General features: G+C 39.0%; 1 protein-coding gene across 2 annotated transcripts in view; it reads left to right on the top strand.

Moving 5' to 3' along the window:
- The window catches only part of FAM172A (family with sequence similarity 172 member A), a 278,356-nt gene that overhangs the window by 39,327 nt on the left and 220,177 nt on the right, over window positions 1-18,852 (top strand). For both annotated transcript variants that reach the window (XM_040090728.1, XM_040090727.1), the window contains exon 5: window positions 16,532-16,597. In XM_040090728.1, the coding sequence (XP_039946662.1) occupies window positions 16,532-16,597 (66 nt within the window). The remainder of the gene's footprint in view (window positions 1-16,531; window positions 16,598-18,852) is intronic.

The following is an 18,852-nucleotide window of genomic DNA, read 5'->3' as shown; positions in this document are numbered from 1 at the left end:
TTTTCATGTAGCTGGAATTAAAGCTACAGCTAATCTACCTGTGTATATCCATTTCTTTCTTTTCCCTTTTTTGTGGTTTGGAAAAAACCCAAAATTTATTGCACAGTAGAATGAAGTTGAATTATCATTGGACTTAATTGTTTCCATTTAAAAAGAATGAGCATAGTAGCAAACTCCAAAATCAGAGATTTTACAGCAAGGAAGTAAAATGGCAGCTAGTTGACTTGTTTTCTGTTCAAGAAGTGGTGAAAAAAAAAGGTGTTTTGACAACTATGTGACCAGAATAAAGATATGTTTAAGTAGTGCTTAGGCAAAACACTAGTCAGTATGTGTGATGAAACAAGTTGGTGCACCTTTCTCTTGTGAATGCTTAGGTCATGTTTTCATTAGTGATCTTACAAGCTTCCATGAAAGATGAAGTATTTTCCTACTTTTTCAGCATGAGTTTTTTGAAAAGCATATGTAGATTTGCTGCTTTCATCAAGTGGCTCTTCTAAAATATGAATATTTTCATTTGCAGAACTCTAGAAGGGCTTGTTCTTTTTCACAAGATTTTCAGCTTTTGCATGATAAAGATGTTTATGCTTTCTGTATTTTCAATAAGATACCTATACATTTCATTTTTCTGGGAATATTTTATTAACATTTAGCAGAGCAGTGATATTGTCGCTAAAGCTGCATCAGTTGTGTCAGTCCTTAATAGAAATAGTGTGTTAAGTTGTAAGTTATATCAGGCTGATCAGCTAGAAATATACAGACTGTCTTTAAGCAGTAACATCCTAACCATTATTATAGCTACAGGTCTATCTGCATACTCTAGCAGTGGAGCTTCCAGGTATAAAGGAGACTCTAGATCAAACATACTTCTGTGAAATGCAAGAGCTAATCATGGTAGATGGAGCTATGACTGTGAAGGTGACTTCTAGGGCAGAAAATATGCTGGTTTTCAAGTCTTGTAAGGTGGTTGTATATAATGATTCACTTAAGTTTTGTGAACTTTATAAAAACTTCAAAAGAAGAACCAGAAATCCTCTGTAGCTGTTATCTAATTCTCTGGGAAGGGTACTGATTGTCAAGATTGTTACAGTCAGAATGTAATGTAATGTACTCTCATAGACTGAGAGAAGAAAGAATAATCTTTTTAATCTCTTTCTCCATAGTTAAATACAAAAGAATTAATTGCTCTAGGCAATGTTGGCCTACTTTTATGCCAGTTCATGATAATATTTAAACTCTGTGAAAAGTTTCAAAGCTCTTCATGTGCAACTGTCTTCTTTCCATTTTTGGTACCAAACATCTGTGCTTTCTACACGCTGTCAGGTTTTTACCTTAGCCTTAATTATGGAAAAGTGACGATGTCTCAATACCTAGCTCTGAAACTCTACAGGGAGTTTGTAGGTTTGGTCAGGACTTGTGTTCTTACGCAGCTTGCAGTATGTGTCCTTTACAGTTGTGGTTTAACCTGAGGGTAAGCACACGAGAGAAAAGAACTAGGAAAGCAAACCCACAACTACTTAGCAATCCTTGTCTATACTAGAAAAACTTGTAAAAGTCTGCACACTTAAGTTCAAAAATACAGGTCTTCAGGAAATCAGAATAAGCTCATCCTTCAGTGAGAGCTTGTTTCATTTAAAGTGTATGCACTTTAAATACCAGAGCCATGCTTCTTTTAGGTGCTCCTGTTGGTATGGATCCTGTCACCTATTCCCAAATTACTCTGTTATTCAAGTTCAGTGAGACAAACATGGTTGTGTGTACAGACTAGGGAACAAGAATAAAGGGCCTAGGGGGTTTCGTGAGTGCCATGCTGCGTATCAGTAAACAATGTGTCCTGGCAGCTGGGGGCATCAGGCCCAGCAGTGCCAGCCAGTCAGGGGAGGGGATTGTCCTGCTCCGCTCTGCACTGGTGTGATATTGAGTATTATGTGCAGTTTTGGGCACTGTAGTATCAAAAAGACATTAAGCTATTAACAGTCCAAAGGAGGGCCTTGAGAATGGTGAAGGATCTGGAGGGGAAGCCTTATGAGAAGTGGCTGAGATCACTTGGCTTGTTTGCCCTAGAGAGGAGACTGAGAGAAGACCTCATCATGTCCTCAATATCTTCACAGGGGGAAGCAGAGGAGCAAAAACTGACCTCTTTGTTCTGTCGGAAAAACTTTTTCAGACCCAGAGATGGGACTCCTGAGAGGCATTTTAAAGACTTTTATTCCATTTTCAGTCTCATGAGAAGGGTGAGATGTTAAAATTCATTCCATCACAATCAAAAGCCAAACTGTTTCCTAATTACAATACATTATAAGCATTTTTGGCCTATCAACTTTTGCCACACAATGCTGCTAATGCTTCTAATCCAATCATCTATTAAAATACCCCACATGGGTCTTGCTACTATACATCTTTCATAATACAATGCAATCTCCAAAACATCTAGTCTGTTTGCAAGGTCATAATTTGAAACTGGTTTCTAGTTCAATTTCTCTCTCAACGATGTTTGTCCTATTAATGGCCTTTTTAAGTCAGCATATTTTTATCTCGAAGTTTGTGTACAGATGCACAAGACTATGTGAGCCTTCTGTCAGACTTTGAAAATTCTCTACAATTCCATTTCCCACAAGTTCTTGTCTACCAGTGACAAGACACAAGGAAACAACATGAAGCTGAGTTGAGGAAGCTTCAGGTTAAAGGAGAGGAAAAATTTCTTCACCCAGAGGTGGTTGGACACTGGAACAGGCTTCCAGGGAAGCACTCATAGCACCAAGGCTGTCTGAATTGAAGAGGCATTTGGACAACACTCTCAGGGACATGGTGTGGATCTTTGGGCAGTCCAGTGTGGGAATAGAAACTGGACTCGATGATCCTCAAGGATCCCTTCGAACTCAGCTTATTTTATGATCCTATGAAGGTTTCAGTTTCAAACTGCATATTGCCTTCTGCCAACTGATTTTTCAAGATGTCAGGATGCACTTGAAAAGGTATTACCTGACAGTATGTATACCGCTACTCAATTCTATCATGTTTAGCAAAAGTGCACCTTAAGATGGTTCTGTGCCTTGAAATCAGTTTATAGCAGTAGAAAAGGAAACAGCTTGTTTGATAACATGAGCTTATATTGGCAGTTATCAGCCAGGAACAGAGCTCTTGTTTGTCCTGAATTCTGATCTACTCTTAAATTTACAGTGTAGCATCTCTTCTTTTTGAAGTATTTTGGGAATGTCAGGGACCATTGGATGCTACTTTGCTAGCACTACATAAAAATTAAACATGAAGTGAAAGGTGTGATGAATTCTTGCAGATATCAGCATAGTTCAGTGCTCTTGGTCTCATTGTCTAATATGCAAAAAATACTTCCAGTTGTATATGATTGTAGGGAAACAAAATTCAAATAATTTTCATGGCAGATAAGTTGAATTCAGCTCCTGGAAGGTATCAAGGTATACTGAGTTGCAAGTACATGGCTTTAGGCTTTATCAGTTCTCCATCAGTAAGCTAAAACTGCAAATCGGTGAAGTTTGTAATTAATATTTTCTTTCTGAAAAAATCTTCCTTTATACACATACTGCATGACTGGGTCATTTCAAAGGAAATCTAGAAGATGATACTCATCTTAGAGACAAATCTGATACCAGTTCACAGTCTGACAATTCTTAGTTGGCCTAAGAATTAATTTTTTTTTTTCTTTCCTTCAGCTGTCCTCTAGAAAGTTACACTCTTTGGTGAAATGTTCAGTATATTCTTCTAGTTTCAGCTTTTTGGGCTTACTTTTCCACCTTCAAAAGAAACCAGTTGAGGATATTGTCAGACTAGAAAGTAGAATTTATTTGGCTGCAATATTAACTGAACTATTAGTAATTTTTGACATAAAAATAGCCTGGAGCCCTAGAGATAATATTGGCAAAATGAAAACAAATTAAGTAAATCATGAGGTGACTAGGAATGGAAAGTGAAGATTGATGCATATTTTTAGTGCCATTTAATATTTTGTTAGACAGGCTACATTCAGTAACAGAAAAAGTCCTAACTTAGATCATAGGAACATAATTTTGGGATTATTTGCAGTATTCAGGAGTACAGATGCTCTTGATCCTGCATTACAAGTCATAATTTTAGGAATACTATGTTGGGAAAATAAGGCACATTAGCCAGCAGCAGAAATAGCAGAAGAAGCCATAACACTCACTTCTCTACCCAGCAAACCCACGATTGTTTGGCTGATTATTAAAAGGAGCATTCAGTCCAGCAAGGGGTCATCTCAAGGCTGTTTGCAGGCAATTTAGAAGAGGCTCTAGGGAATGCTGTGAAGAGGCGGGGACAAAGGGGCATGGCATGTCAGTGGGGGCGTGGCATAGCAGTTTGCGGGTAGTTCCCACAGGCAGGTGTTGCCCAAAGGGTGCAGCCTCGATTTGGGTGGTGGGTTGTGTCTTTTGGCAGGTTGGGCATGCCTTTTTTTTTTTTTTTTTTTTCTCTCCAAGAAGTGGTTTACCAATGATCAAAAGTTGCTGCTGCTGCTGCCAGCAAGTGTGCTAAGCCAAACAGAACCCCCAAGAAGGACACAGCTGTCCAGACCCCTGGCTGCAGGGAGTGCCCGAGCCTGGGGGCAGTACCAAAGGACAGTGCAAAAGGCACCCGTGTGTGGTGGGAGCCGGTGAATGATCTGCTCTGTCTGGGGGCAGGGCTTAAGCAAGAATTGGAAAGGCTAAGGAGTATTAGGGGGCGCAAGAGAGAAATGGACGGGTGGAGTTACAGCCTCGCAACCCTGAGAGAAGCTCAGCAGGAGTCAGAGGAGCCCTGTCCCTCTTACCATCAGGCAGAAGGAGACCTAGCAGATGGGGGGAATTGAAATGGGTGCCGACTCAGAGGGGTAGCAAAATTCCATGCTGACCCCATCACCTTCCCAGGTGCCCTTACAGAATAGGTATGAGGCCCTGAGTCCAGAGGATCAGGCAGATGATGGTAAACAAAAAAAAAAAAAATCAGTCTGGAGAGTCTCCCAGGTGTGCTTCATCTGTCAGACGGATCACAACCTCAGGAAATAAAGAACAAAAGAAGGGTAGTTGTAGTAGGTCGCTCCCTTCTGAGAGGAGCTGAGCGCCCTGTATGTCAACCCTACCCACCCCACAGGGAAGTCTGCGGCCTTCCTGGGGCCCACGTATGGGATATCAGCAGGAGACGCCCTGAACTAATTCAGCCCTCTGATTAACCCACTGCTGCTTGTCCAGGTTGGCAGTGATGAGGTTGACAAGAAGGGTACCAGGGTCATTTAAAAGGACATCAGGGCTCTGGATTGATTGACTGATTGGTGGGGCAGGAGCACAGGTGTGGTTCTGCTCAGTTCCTTCAGGAGCAGGGATGAATGATAAAAGGAGTAGGAAACCCCCTATTATCAATGGATGGCTTATGGGCTGGTGCCATCAGAGGAATTTTGGGTTTTCTACCATGGGCAGTTTTACAGCTCCCGGCCTGCTTGAGTCAGATGGGCTCCATCTGTCTAACAAGGGCAAAAGGATTCTAGCCCGTGAGTTGGCAGGGCTGATTGAGAGGGCTTTAACTAGGTTTGAAGGGAATGAAACCAGGCGCTCCAGAGATGAGCCCAAGGGTGGTAAGAGAGAGTCAGGGGTGAAATCAGCCCGGCTGAAGTGCACATACACTGATGCACCCAGTGTGGGTAATGAACGAGGAGCCGGAAGCCGTGGAAAGTGCAGGCAAGTGATGACGTAGTCACCATCACAGAAACATGGTTGGATTACTCGCAGGACTGGAGCACTGCAATGGATGGCCACGAGCTCTTCACAAGAGACGGGAGAGGGAGAAGAGGTGGAGGGCTGGCTCTGTATGTTAGAGAGGCTCTGGACATCATGGAACTTGAGATTTATAAGATCAAGTGCCACGGGTAAGAATCAGGGAAAGGCCAGCAAGGCTGACATCCTGGTGGGAGTCTCTGACCGAACACCCAACCAGGATGAGATTACTGTATAAGCAGCTGGAGGATGTTTCAAGGTTGCCAGCTCTTTTTCTTCCAGGAGATTTAACCTGTCAGATATCTGCTGGGAACTCAACACAGTGGAAAAGAGGCGGTCTAGGATGTTCTTGGAGTGATGGAGGAAAGCTTCTTGTCACAGCGGGTGAGCGAGTCTGCCAGAAAGAAAATTAAAGAGGCAGAAGCTCCGTTAGAAGTTAATCTGGACACTTCTGTAAAAGATAATAACAAGTGTTTTTATAAATAAGAAAAAGGACCATGGAGAAAACCTGTGTTCTTCATTGAATGCTAGGGGGTGAAATAGTCACCAAAGATGGGGAAAGGGCTGGTGTACTTTAGTTTCAGTCTTCAACAGTAAAACTGATTATCCTCAGAACAATCGGCTTCCTGGGTAGACAGGGACAGGAAGCAGAGTAGATGCCCTGTAATTCTGGAGGAGGTAGGTAGTGACCGGCTGTGCCACTTAGATGTTCACAAGTCTATAGGAGGATGTGGATGCCTAAAGGGTTTAGCATCGGTAGAAGCCCTGTGAGGAGCTTCTGAAGGAGCTGGGGGTGTTTAGCCTGGAAAAAAGGGGTCCTTTTGAGCTAAAATTAAGTAAATCCTGTTTATTTTGACCCACTAGAGTTCTGGAGCACAGAGGAAAAATGGTGAAGATATCTTGCTATGAAAATAAGGTGTTATTTAGAGTTCTGTATTGATTTACATAAAATTAATCTTTCAGTCCATCTGTGAATATTTGTCTGGTCATTTCTGCTGAGCAATGAATGGCAGAATTAGATGATGCATGACACATCACTGGCTTTTTTGTCTGTGACTACAAAAGCTGGTGTGCTTTAATTATGTTAATATGATATGTCAGTTGGTTTTGGCATGGGTTTTTAACCTTTCAAAACTATAACACTGCCTCACCACCTACATAATTTTTTTTTTCCCTGAACAGTTATAATAATCAAAATTGCTCTTTCTTCCATATCCCTTTCCATAACTAATCTCTACTATGAAATTTAGAGATAAGATAGTCATAGCTGTATAGATTGGAATTGTAATATTAAATTGTATTCATAATGTTAATTTAAATTTCTTCCGCTGTTAAACTTTTGAAGTTTTTTTAGCTTCTAGCTTTCTTTTGCAAACTTTTAATTGTTTTTCTTGTCTCAGCTTGGAAACAAGGGTCTTGCTTTTTGCTGATGTCTAATTGCTTGTAGTGCAAGGTGCTTGATTGAATCATCTGCTTAAGTATTGATACATGTATATACATATGTATGTATATTTTAAAAAAATCTGAGAAATTCCATAAGATGGACTTAGTAATTAAGCCAAATAATTTTCAAGGGATTTCTAAAATTAGAGATGCTTCTCTTTAAAAAGAAAAAAAAAAAAAAGGAAAACAAAAAATAAGCCAACAGGTGTCAGCAAAGACCATGTAATGAAACATTGGGTCAAATCACATCAACAGTATGTGCTGCATTCATGACAAATTCCTGTTATCTGTCATTTAATTCTCTCAAAAGACCTTGAGATCCTAGTTGTGATCAGTCAGCTCGAAATACAGAATATCACAACGGTGTATGAGGGTTGAATTGAATTGCTTTCAGTAGAAAACACAAGAAACTGCAGAGATAATGTCAGTTCCATCTTAATGAATTGTTCTCCCACACTATAATCCAAGTGAGGTCTTTGTGGATTTTTAAAATGCCATTGATTTTGTTTTTCTCTCTCGGATTTTTAAATCTTTTTTAGCAGGCAATGAACTGAGGGTTTAAAAAATCCATTCAGTTTTTAGGATCTTTTGTTCTAGAATGCTGATGGTGAAGGGTTTTTTTTTGTTGTTTGGGTTTTGTTTGTTTGTTTGTTTGTGGGATGTTTGTTGGGGGGAGGGGGTTGTGGGGTTTGTTTGTTTGGTTTGGTTTGTTTTTTCGGTCCTAGTTCTTAGGTAAGTCTATCCAAGAGCACTATGTCAAAAAGTTGCATCTCTCTTTAGCATGTATTGGCTGGTTTGTCACCTCAGGGTCAAAATAAAGCTCATTCAACCAAGACTATGGCAGCCACAGTAACAAGCCTCAGGTCAGTCCCACCACTTGAGATTTGCTGTAGTGCAGTCAGTTGAAGTTAATTTTGCATTTGTTTCACTGAACATTTTTGCTCTTACACTGTGAAAATATTGTGGGTAGACTACTGTGTGTTATAGGAATTGCTTCCCCTCTTGTGCTTATTTTCTCCTCTTGCATTGAAGTGCCTATTACCAGTGAGGAGACAAATTTTATAAAATAACAAAATCCATTACTTGTCATGACATTGGTTCTAGTGTTTTATACTTGTTTGTTTTTAAGATAAGTCACAAAACCTCCAACCTGTGTACTCTGCCTTGAAGTTATTAGAAAATGCTAATAGCATTGAGGAGTCTAATCTGTGTTGAATATAAATTATTTGAAAATAATAACCTTTTATGCCCATGGAAAGTCCATTTTTGAGAAACTTAGATTCAAGAGATTGTAACTTGTTATGTCAGGTCTAAATTAATAGTTAAAATCATTTAAGAGGTCTGAGGAGCTGATGGTGAGTCCCTTGGTACTGTTATGAAGTTCAGTCAATGACACAACTTAACAAAAAAACCCCCAAGAATAAGTAATAACCTGATTTTTGTATGTCCGTATGTGCATTTCTCAGGAGAACTGGTAATGTTCAAGCTGTTACACATTTTGAATGCAGTTTAAGTGCAGTCACAGGATGAGAGTTGACAAATGAATATAAGGTCACATTAGTTTTGCATCTCTAAAGAGATGAAAGCAAATCCTTGTGCTTTTCTTCACTTCGAGTGTAGGAAGTTGCAGCTGAGTGACGTACTGTTATAGCAGTGTCCCCTCTCACGCCTGGCAGGCGTGCAGGCTAGCTCAGTTCTGCACGGCCACTACGAGGATCGGTCGGGGTTACAGGCAGGGCGAGTAACCTCCTCCCAGTGGGTTCTTGGTTCCCCACACCAGCGAGTGGACCTGATGGAATTGCGATGGCAGCGATGGAAAAAGAGTCGTCTCTCTTTAGGCAGGGTAGAAGGTAGTTTATTAAGGGGAGTCTGGCAAGGAGCTCCGCCACAGCCCACTGCTGCCCGGAGAGAGCAGAGATCAAAGCCAAACAGCCACTTATAAACGGGGTAGGGCTGACAACGGGTCAGCCAACCAGGGAACACGGGGGTGGTAACAGGGGTGTCAACTTCTGAACCATTGACAAATCACAGAAGGGTAGGAGGGGATTCCCCGGGCACCAGCCTATCACTCAACACCTCTCCTGGATCTTTCCAGAATCCAGGGAAGGGTCTCGAAGTGATAGGGCGACCACGAGGAGAGGGGGGAACGGACAGGGACAGGTGCAGGGAAGGAATGACTGACAGAAAACGTCTGCTTAAATACCTAACTCATAAGGGGAAAACTATTACAGAACGCAGGGGGGTACAGTGGACTAAACCATCACAAAAATAACTCAAAAATCTTACAAAAATAACTTAATAACTTCATAAAACAACTCTTACACCACTACATCCTGTAGATGGTAGAAATGGTCAGACTTCAGTGATTTCTAAACCAAAAATATCACTAATAATTTGAATTCTATCCCTCCCCCCCCCTTTTTTTTTTCCTGTAATGTTTGTTCTTGTAGGAGATTAAACTGAGGTTAAAATATAGTTAACTCAGAATGTTATTGGAGGAATGATAAACTACTATTGACACTAACAATGTACTAACCCTTTGTATGATATGACTTAGGAAAATCCAAGAAGTCAATCAAAAAGAAAAATGCCATTGCAGCTAGGTTTTATTAGCTAAAGTCTACTTAATTTTAATATACTGGCTCTATTATTCTGAAAAATTTGGCCACTCATAAAAACGTGCAATGAAATTTATTGCCACTAGATTCTCTTACTCTCTTCACTCTCATTTACTTCTAGAACTCTCTTTAAAAATTATTGAAAAGTGATCTGACAGAATGTTTAATGAGTGTTTTTTCACAAGCTGGCATCTTTGGAGGCAGAAACCCCTATCCACTGAGTATGTGTGTTGTTGCCAGCACATCTCACTCATGATGGGAAGTAGCCATTCTTAACTTTGAGAGAGTAGTTCTGTCTCTGTTCATATTTAATCCTTGGAGCAGTGAAAAGTGGCAGCAAGAGCAGTAATAGCTTTCTGTTTAGATGGCTTTCTGTTTATGTTTTGAATATTTGTAAATGGGGGAAATCTCAGATCCATCCAGCTGGATCTAGTCCAACAGAAAGATATATTTAATCTATAGTTTAGTCCATTTCCTTTTTCCCCTAAAATCTGCCACAAATGTGTAGGAGTAGGCAATGCAGTGGACAACTTGGGTTAACAGTTTGTGCTTCCTTATAATTTCTCCTAGGTCTTATAATCTGTCCTCTGTCATGGGAGTGGTTGTAATGTCAGCCAGTCTCATGCACCTTATCCTTTGTTGTGTCATATGTGCTTTATTCTTTATCGTGTGTTAACTATACACCAGCCATTTCAGAGGGTTGTTGGTATTTTGGTCATGAGGGATGCACATATGGGGAAAGAGGGGGACAGTTGATTGTCTTCAAAGTGATTTTGTGGTTTGCACTAGTCTGAGGGTTCCTCACATCTGTAGTGAATCCGTGGCTGTTGGTTGCATAGTAATGATTTCCAGTGACACTTGATGGATGCCGGGTTAGATGTGAAAGGCCACAAATCACACAGGCTTATGCTGTTTTGTTAGTATGTTTTTAGCTTAGAATTCACTCAAGGGAACATTTTGCAAGTTTGAGTAATTTACTTTGTCTTTTTTCTTATTTTCCCTCTGCAGTAGGCTTGTTGTTCTGTTTGTATATGTGGGCAGCTATGGTTGATTTTGAAGGTGGGAGCACATTTGTGGGGAAGAGAAAAAAAAGAATTTAGAGGACTTGGGTTGTAAAGCACAGCATGGGAGGGTAATTTGACAAGCAAGGCTCAGTGTACTTGTCCCAGGATGCATTTTGGTGTGGTGATTTTGGTGATTTACTGAAGCAGCTCCTCTGAATTAGGAGTTAAGTGTTATTAATCAAGGCACTGAGTTGTGATCTGTTGCCTGTATACCTAGCAATCTCTGTTATGAAAAAGTTGACTAGAAAGTCAGTTCTGCACTTCCTCATGTATGCCATGTTGGTTTTTTGATGTTTTTAGAATGTAGTACAAGGTTTTTTTCAGTGTATTACAGACTTAAAATGGAGAGGTTATTATTTTAAACTGAGTTATTTTGGAATTTCCTCCTTGCTTAGTGGGAATTCTTTTTTCAGTGCTCTTTTCCAGACTCTGTTTAAAGACTTCCAATACTTAGGGCATTGAAGTATCTCCTTGGTATTTGTCTCCACTTATAATCGTGTTTAGACTTCAGTACCTTCATGATCTTTGTCACTTTAAACATGTGTCACTGGTTCTTAGTCTATAATTTCTATTTTCACATAGTTCTGTATGGGTATTGATCTTTTGATCATGTAGTTTCAGAATGCTGTATTGCAAAGATTTCACAAATTAGATTTATAACAAAGTTTTTCAATGCTTTTTGGTAATTGAAAACAATCTGTAAGAAAGTCCTCTCTGTGAACCGTAGTCTTAAAAGAACATGTGTTGCAGGAGGCCAGGACCTTACCGATTAATGTGTACTACACTTGAGTGTACAACTAGGTTTCCACCTGGAGTTTCAGTTTTGCTCTGCAGAGCATATGCAGCATTATAGTCTTGCTATCATTGTGCAGAATATTTTGCAATGCAAATATTTTGCAATGCAAATATCAGATCTGTCATAAGATAATGTGCTTCTCTCTGTTCTTTTTGCTGTCTGTCCATTGAATTTAATTTCTTTGTGATTAAAATAGCCTGTTTTCCAGATCCATGTGAAGCATCACTGGTCATGATGTAGGTCTATCCCCCAATTATCCATAAGGCTATTGAACTTTGCAGATTACGTATTTGAGACCACTAGCACTTCGAAAAGGTACCTCTGGAGGGATTCTCTGTTGTATCCAACATAAATCAAGACTGACTTATTTCAAGCTCCTCAGAAAGGCAGTTGTGAGCACTGAAGTTTGGTTCCATTTATCCACTCCTGAACCATATCTATTAAGGCTCTCAGTCTTGTCCACCATAGATGAAGGAAAACTATAACAAAGAAATGATAGCAGAAATTAGGTACTTGTGCTTTTAATACTTCCTGAAAGGTGGCTGTACTCAGGTGGGGTTTGGTCTCTTTCTCCAGGCAGCAACTGACAGAACGAGAGGACACAGTCTTAACCTGTGCCATGGGAAATATAGGTTGGATATTAGGAAAAAGTTTTTCACTGGAAGAATAATAAAATACTGGAATGATCTGCCTGTGGAGGTGGAGTCACCATCCCTGGATGTGTTTAAAAAAACAATGCATGTGGCACTTGGTGCTGTGGTTGAGGTGTTAGTGCATGGGTTGGACTCAATGATCTTGGAGGTCTCTTCCAACCTAGTCATTCTGTGATTCTGTGTGATTCTATGAATATGTCCAGGATAATCTACTTGGTTTTACTGCTCAGGATGTGTTCTACTCAGCTGTGGCCCGTGCTCTCATCAGCTTGCCTTCATTATGGGAGTTTTTTTAGTGCTACAAAATTAGAATAGCTGTGATTTTCATTTAGGGCAGAAGTTTCTCAGGCTTAGGGAAAGCAGAACACAGGCCCCTCTGCCCAACAAGAGCAATTTAAAATATTAGCAATGTAGTTTCCTTCCAGAGAGGACTGCTTTGTTCTGGGAAGAAAGTTTCCCCCAGCAGTCAGATTGAGTGCTACCTTTTTTTGGACAAATCGTTAGGATTTCTCCCTTACTATCAGAATAGGTCATGAGAAGCATGGAAATTTTTGGTATTTGTGTTTTGGGTTTTTTCCTTCCTCCAGTTCTCTCAACAACTGGTAAGAACGCCTTGATAGTTCTGACTTCAGGTATTTGTCTTATTTGGGATGTGTTTTCCTGATAGACGGCACTTGGATGTGAATGAAGTATAGAAATACACTAATATGAGGTGGAAGTTTTCAGTATCTCATACAAGAAATACAGTTTCTTCTCCATTTTTCAGGGAATTTCATACTCTGTGGGTAGGTCTTACTATTGGTTCTCTTTACTTTGCAATCTTGGATACAGTGATGCCTGCTCTCCAGCCACCTTGTTACCTCGGATTACCATGCAATATACTGCTTAAGCTCTGGCACACCTTAACGAGTTTCAAGAGCCTTAGAAAAAGTGTAACTATCCCAGGGTAGCATGACTAGCATGAGTAGGGCTCTCTAGTGTTACAGTTTGCATTGAGAACGTCTGGACCTGAACAACTTGTTGCTTGATAGTTCAGATAATTTATTGATGCAGGACTGAATTGATCAGCCTCTGTCACTATGTACCTGCAGTGATGAGCATCTGTGTAACTGACTGATAATTAGTCCAGGCTAGTTTGTAGAGTGTAACCAGAACCACCTTCTCATGCAAGAAGTCACAAGACTTGTCAACATTCTGCAATAGTTTCTACAATAGCTTTCTACAATATAAATATAGAGCACCAGCATGCACAGGATAATATTGCTACTTAGAGAAGTTGTGGCTGTATAAATTGTATAGATTTGAAGTAGCAAGTCTAACTGGTTCTATATAAACAAAATCACACAGTTTCCTTTTCTTTTTGTTTCCTATAGGAAAGATACTTTAATTTTTTTTAATTACTCACGAGCCATAAAATCAGAAGTCATTAAAAATATAAAAATCCAAAGATATTGTTGCATGTATAGCATTTTCAGTACTTGCAGCCATATTCGTAGATAGGACAGAATTTTGCTAGATTTTCCAGACACATCTACTGTAAGTGCAGGAAGTCTGGCCATTAGTGATGTTTTCAAGTCTGGAAAATTTTGGATTTGGATGGCACATCAAGAAATCTTGTGCATCAGTTTCCATCATTTAAAACTGATAGCGTACCAGTTGTTGCTAGGATGTCCATAAACGTTGATATACTGCAAAAAAACCCCCTCAACCCTTTCTGTGACTACATACATATATACATACAAACACACACATACACACACACACACACACACATATATATATACATACTGGGGCAGTTTTAGGGTTTGTTTTGGTTTGAGGGATTTTTTTAATGGCATTTTTCCAGAAATCGTTCTGGGCAATGCAGGCCATCCAGTGGCTGAGCTAAGGATAATCTCAGATTTTGCATGTGAGCCTCCACTTACTGTGTCTTTGTTTGCTTTTATTGAAAGCATTCATTATGTTAAGTCTTTGCCACACCAGAGTGTTCTACTGATTCAACACTGCCATTTTTAAGTCTCTATTGCTCTTTATTATATTAGAATAGTGTGTAAAGAGTCAGCTAGAATGAGAACCCCGTTGACATGGGCTATGGAAAAAATGAGCAAAGGTTAATTTCAGCTCTGAAGACAGTCTAAATAAATGAGAAAGAATAGAAGTAATAGATACAAACAGCTGCAAAAAGGGTAGACTTTCACAAGTGGTTCTAAAATATTTTTTCTGCATAGAAGATTTTTCTCTCCCAAGTGTTCTTTTAGTGATTTTAACAGTGAGTAGATGTTTGAATTGAGAGGTAAAAACAAAATTTCTATGTTGTAGGCCATATTATCATTACACTTACTTTAATATCTGTATCACATTAGCATTTGAGACTGCAGGAACTTAACTGCTTTCCTTGTTGGTGTTACACTGAGGTTGATTTCAGTGAACCATAAAAACTTTGCCCCTGAAGGTAAAATTACACTGTATGCATGTTCCTAGCATACTGCATTGGGGATAAACATGTCTTAAATCAACTCATCGCTTGCAGAGGAATTCCTTCTCCAAATGCTATTTCTGTGTAGATAATAATGTTCAGAAAGACTGATTTTCTGTAAACCATAAAGTTTTTTGAACATAATTCAATCCATAAATGTATTTGGGCAGGGTTGGAAAGAATTCTTACAATCCTAATGAAGATCTGAGGTTTTAGTGAAAGGAAAGGAGTAGCATATACCAACATTTTTAAGGATACGAAGAAAGCTTTCTTCGGTACATCCGGTTTGTTCCAAACATTTGCATATTGTGTTTCCTCACATTTACATAATAAAAACTTTTTAGACTTCATTGAAACTTCTTTTTGTAGTTGTGCATTTGAAAAATTAGATTTGAAGTTTATGACACTGTGGCTCCTACTTGCTTGGATCAAAGTGTGTAGTTAAGATGCCATCACTTGAGATGTTTGTTACGGCTGTGTTTCTATTAGGGATTAATATACTGTGCATTCAGAGGGATGCAATTGTGGCCTTGAGGTGTTGGTCTAAAGGGGTTTATATCCAGAAATTCTTGGACTAACAAGATCTTAGATCTTGTTCTGTCTGGAATTTAAATACTGTTCCCTTAAAATTTTTTGAGTCCTTTATTTTATCTTTTAATTTGCCTTTTGCTTTTTTCACACTCTTGTAGCCACTGAAATCCAGGCAGTAACTTCCAAACGATTTTTACAGTCTCAAATGGATGAAGTGCCTGTTTGTCCCTCAGTTTAATTCCCAAATTAATTATAGTTAGAAAGTTCTTATATCTGAATCTCTGTTTTTCTTAGAATATGTAAGGGCAGAAAAAAAGTCCCTAGATAGTATGCAAGACTTTAAAATGTGAACAACTATCTTGCGTTTGAAAGCGAAAGAAAGTCTTTTTTTACAACAAGGTTGATTTTTGTGGGTTTTGTAATTTGTTTGTTTGTTTGTTTGGGTGAGTTTTGGTTTCTTTTGGTTTTGTGTTTTTGTTTGGGTTTTTTATGTTGTTTTTCTTTGTTTAGGGGTTATTTATTTATGGGGCTTTTTTGGTGTTTTGTTTGGGTTTTGGTTTTTTTCTTTCTTCATTTTGTTGCTTTCTGAAATGATACCTTTGGTTTCAGGATTGAAATTTCAATTTTATTCCTGCTTGGAGAAAAGAGACATAAACTCCCTCATAATGGTCAATCTGTTTGGGGTTTTCATCTATTTAGCAGTCTTTAACCGATACCTCCCCTGTTCAGTGAGTAAACATGCAAGGTAACTTAGCTGAGGGTGGCTGCAGATCTGCTCTCCGTGTAAATCATGAGGTGAACCTGGAAGGGAGAGAATTCCAGAAATCTGCTAGTAGGCAAAATGCTTTAAAAGTATTTCTTTACAAAGAGAGCCTTTCTTCTACCCCCTGGAGTATATATTAATTGGTTATAAACTTAGTTTTGAGGTTTTTATTCACCTAATTATTCACACAGCAGTGCATGATGGGATTCACAGGTACAGTTACTGTTCCATTGTATTGGCAAGAAGTCTTTTCTGTGGAACAGAGAGAATTTTTAGCGTACAGCCCCAAGTTCTATAATTAGTTATATCGTAAAGGATTCAGAAAAGTGGCAAAACATATACAAGTGCTTAGAAGTTTAACCAGTTAGCCTTTAAGTTGTCTTCATGCATATGTCATTATTTGTAAGTGTTTTAGTATCTGGTGGCATTTATATTTTTTTCTTTTCTTCCAGATCATTACTAAATATATTTATGAACTGCTGCAGAACGAGTGCCACTTGAAGAAAGTAACTCTTCCAGTAAGTATTATTTATTTTTCCAAAGGCATTGTATTTTTAAATCTGTACCCAGCATAGCCTGTGATCCCATATTCAGATAAAGACAGGGTGTGCCAGGGCTCTATGCAGGGCATTGTCTCAGGACACTGCCTTCACATTTTGCAAGTGTATGCATTTAGAGGTGTGGTTCCACCTCACTTCACATGTGCTTGATTTCTCGACTGAACCTTCCTTACCTTACCAGATACCAGAATTTCAAAAATGTGGTGCTTTTAATAGGAGAGCCATAAGCTTTCTGAAAATTATTTGTGGATATTTTAATATGTCTACAGCTGGATGTAGAGAACAGAAATGTCTTTGCAGGCAGTGGGCTACACTCAAATTGACTATCAGCAAACTACTCCAAGTCATTTTTTAAAAAATGCTTTTTCAGTAATTTGAATTATGTATGTAATATAAAGTGCTTATGTTGCTTAGTGAAAATATTTTATCAAGCCTTGGAAGAGATTAAGTACTCCTCCACATATCAGAGTGTTTATAAATTCATGTGATGTGATATGATGACGATCAGGTATTTTTATATTTTATACTGGAGAGTGTGGGGGCGACTGGAGTGTGACAGCACTGTGTAGATTTTCCATCATTTTGAAGGATTCCTATGGTCTTTGAAATCTTTTAAATTGCTGCTCTTCTCAGACAAACCTTCATATTCAATCAAGGAAAACCTGTTTAGGCTATGGAGGGAAAAGGTATTTTGCCTCAACAGTTCTGTAACATTTCACTATTCCCATTTCCATTCCTGGAGTGTTGCTTAGGGAATGTTTTTGTGACCTGCCCAAACTACTTATAGTTTTCCTAGAAGGGCTTTTTCAGTGTCTCGTGGTCATGGCAGAAGGAGCTGAGCCACAAGGTTCACAGAGAAGTCAACGGGTAGTACTTGCAACCTGGTGCTTGCGCCAATGCCCTGAGAACCGAGACTGAGAAAGCATTTCCCCACTTCAGATTTTTCTGTGTAGACAGATACAGGATTAGGTTCATTATGATAATTTGCCTGGTGCAGTGATAGTTGTGATCTCCAGATTTTTTGGCTGATTTTCTTTCTTGGTGAAGTTTTGGTCCAAGAAGTACTTCTAGAAAGATAATGTATCAAAAGACTTCTCAGGCCACATCACACTTCACCTGTGAAACCATGAAGCTGTCGTTTATAAACTTCAAAGTGCCCAGATTTTAAGGTTATAGGACTTTCTTTGGCTCCTGAAAAACAATATGAAGAAAATGCATATAAGTAGTGCAGTGCTAAGGCTGATCAATTATCTCCAAACCACGAAGATGAAGAAACTTGGGATAACTATTACAGCATCTCCATCACCTGTGTCACACCTGTGGTGATTCATCTGCCTGGCTCTAAGGTTTTTGTTCCTTGGCTTTGGAAGATGAATGGCCCTGGCTACTTCCCGTTTTTTGATTAAACTCTGTTTACTGGTATTTAGAAATTTTGTAGTGAGCATGGATGCACTTATTCAGTAATACATTTAAGATATTCTTAAATGTATTATTTTGAACTTCTGTGAAGTGTGACAATTTAATTGCATTCTGGAGCGAAGTAAGAAAGCACAAAATATGCAGGTGGCAATTGTGAGCATTGGGGAAAAATTCACATGAGGTACAAACACTGTTCTTCAGGAATGGCTGTTACGTGTAGCTAGCCCTCACCACAGTCAAAAATAGGTTATGAAGGCATATACAAAAGTGAAAAATTGAAACAATATGTCTAGAATTTGAAAAATTAAAGCTGTGTAAAAGCTAGGTTTAAATCACCACTGACAGACTCCCAAGTAAGACACAAAACCTTCTAGTTTAAACTAGTAAGGGAGACTAATAAAAATAATAAAACAGCTTTTAGGATGAGAATAGAAGAGAGTATAAATATTGGCAGGTTACTTATAAAATCACAGGAAATTCACAAACCCCAGATTTGAGGAGCTTGTTAGAGTTGTTAAGGCTAATAAGAAAAGAGAGCTGGTAGGGCCAGTAGATGAGCTGCAGCTAAAATGAACTCCGAAGTCAAATAAGCAAAACTAACATTATTATTTCCAATACTACTTGTGCAATTCCCTCACACTTAACTTTTTTTTTTTCCTAAACAGGATATAATTCAGAGCAACTGTCTGAAATTTTTCATATCAATAGAAGTGACCTTAGGATGAATTAATATATTGTACAATAAACAAATTCCAGGATGAGAACTTTTTTAAAGCTAGGGTTCTATAAAAAGT

The sequence above is a fragment of the Hirundo rustica genome, chromosome Z (assembly GCF_015227805.2).
Source record: "Hirundo rustica isolate bHirRus1 chromosome Z, bHirRus1.pri.v3, whole genome shotgun sequence".
In the NCBI taxonomy this organism is placed as follows: domain Eukaryota; kingdom Metazoa; phylum Chordata; class Aves; order Passeriformes; family Hirundinidae; genus Hirundo; species Hirundo rustica.
The sequence above is the reverse complement of the archived record's forward strand: the minus strand, read 5'-3'. Positions and strand labels throughout refer to the sequence as shown.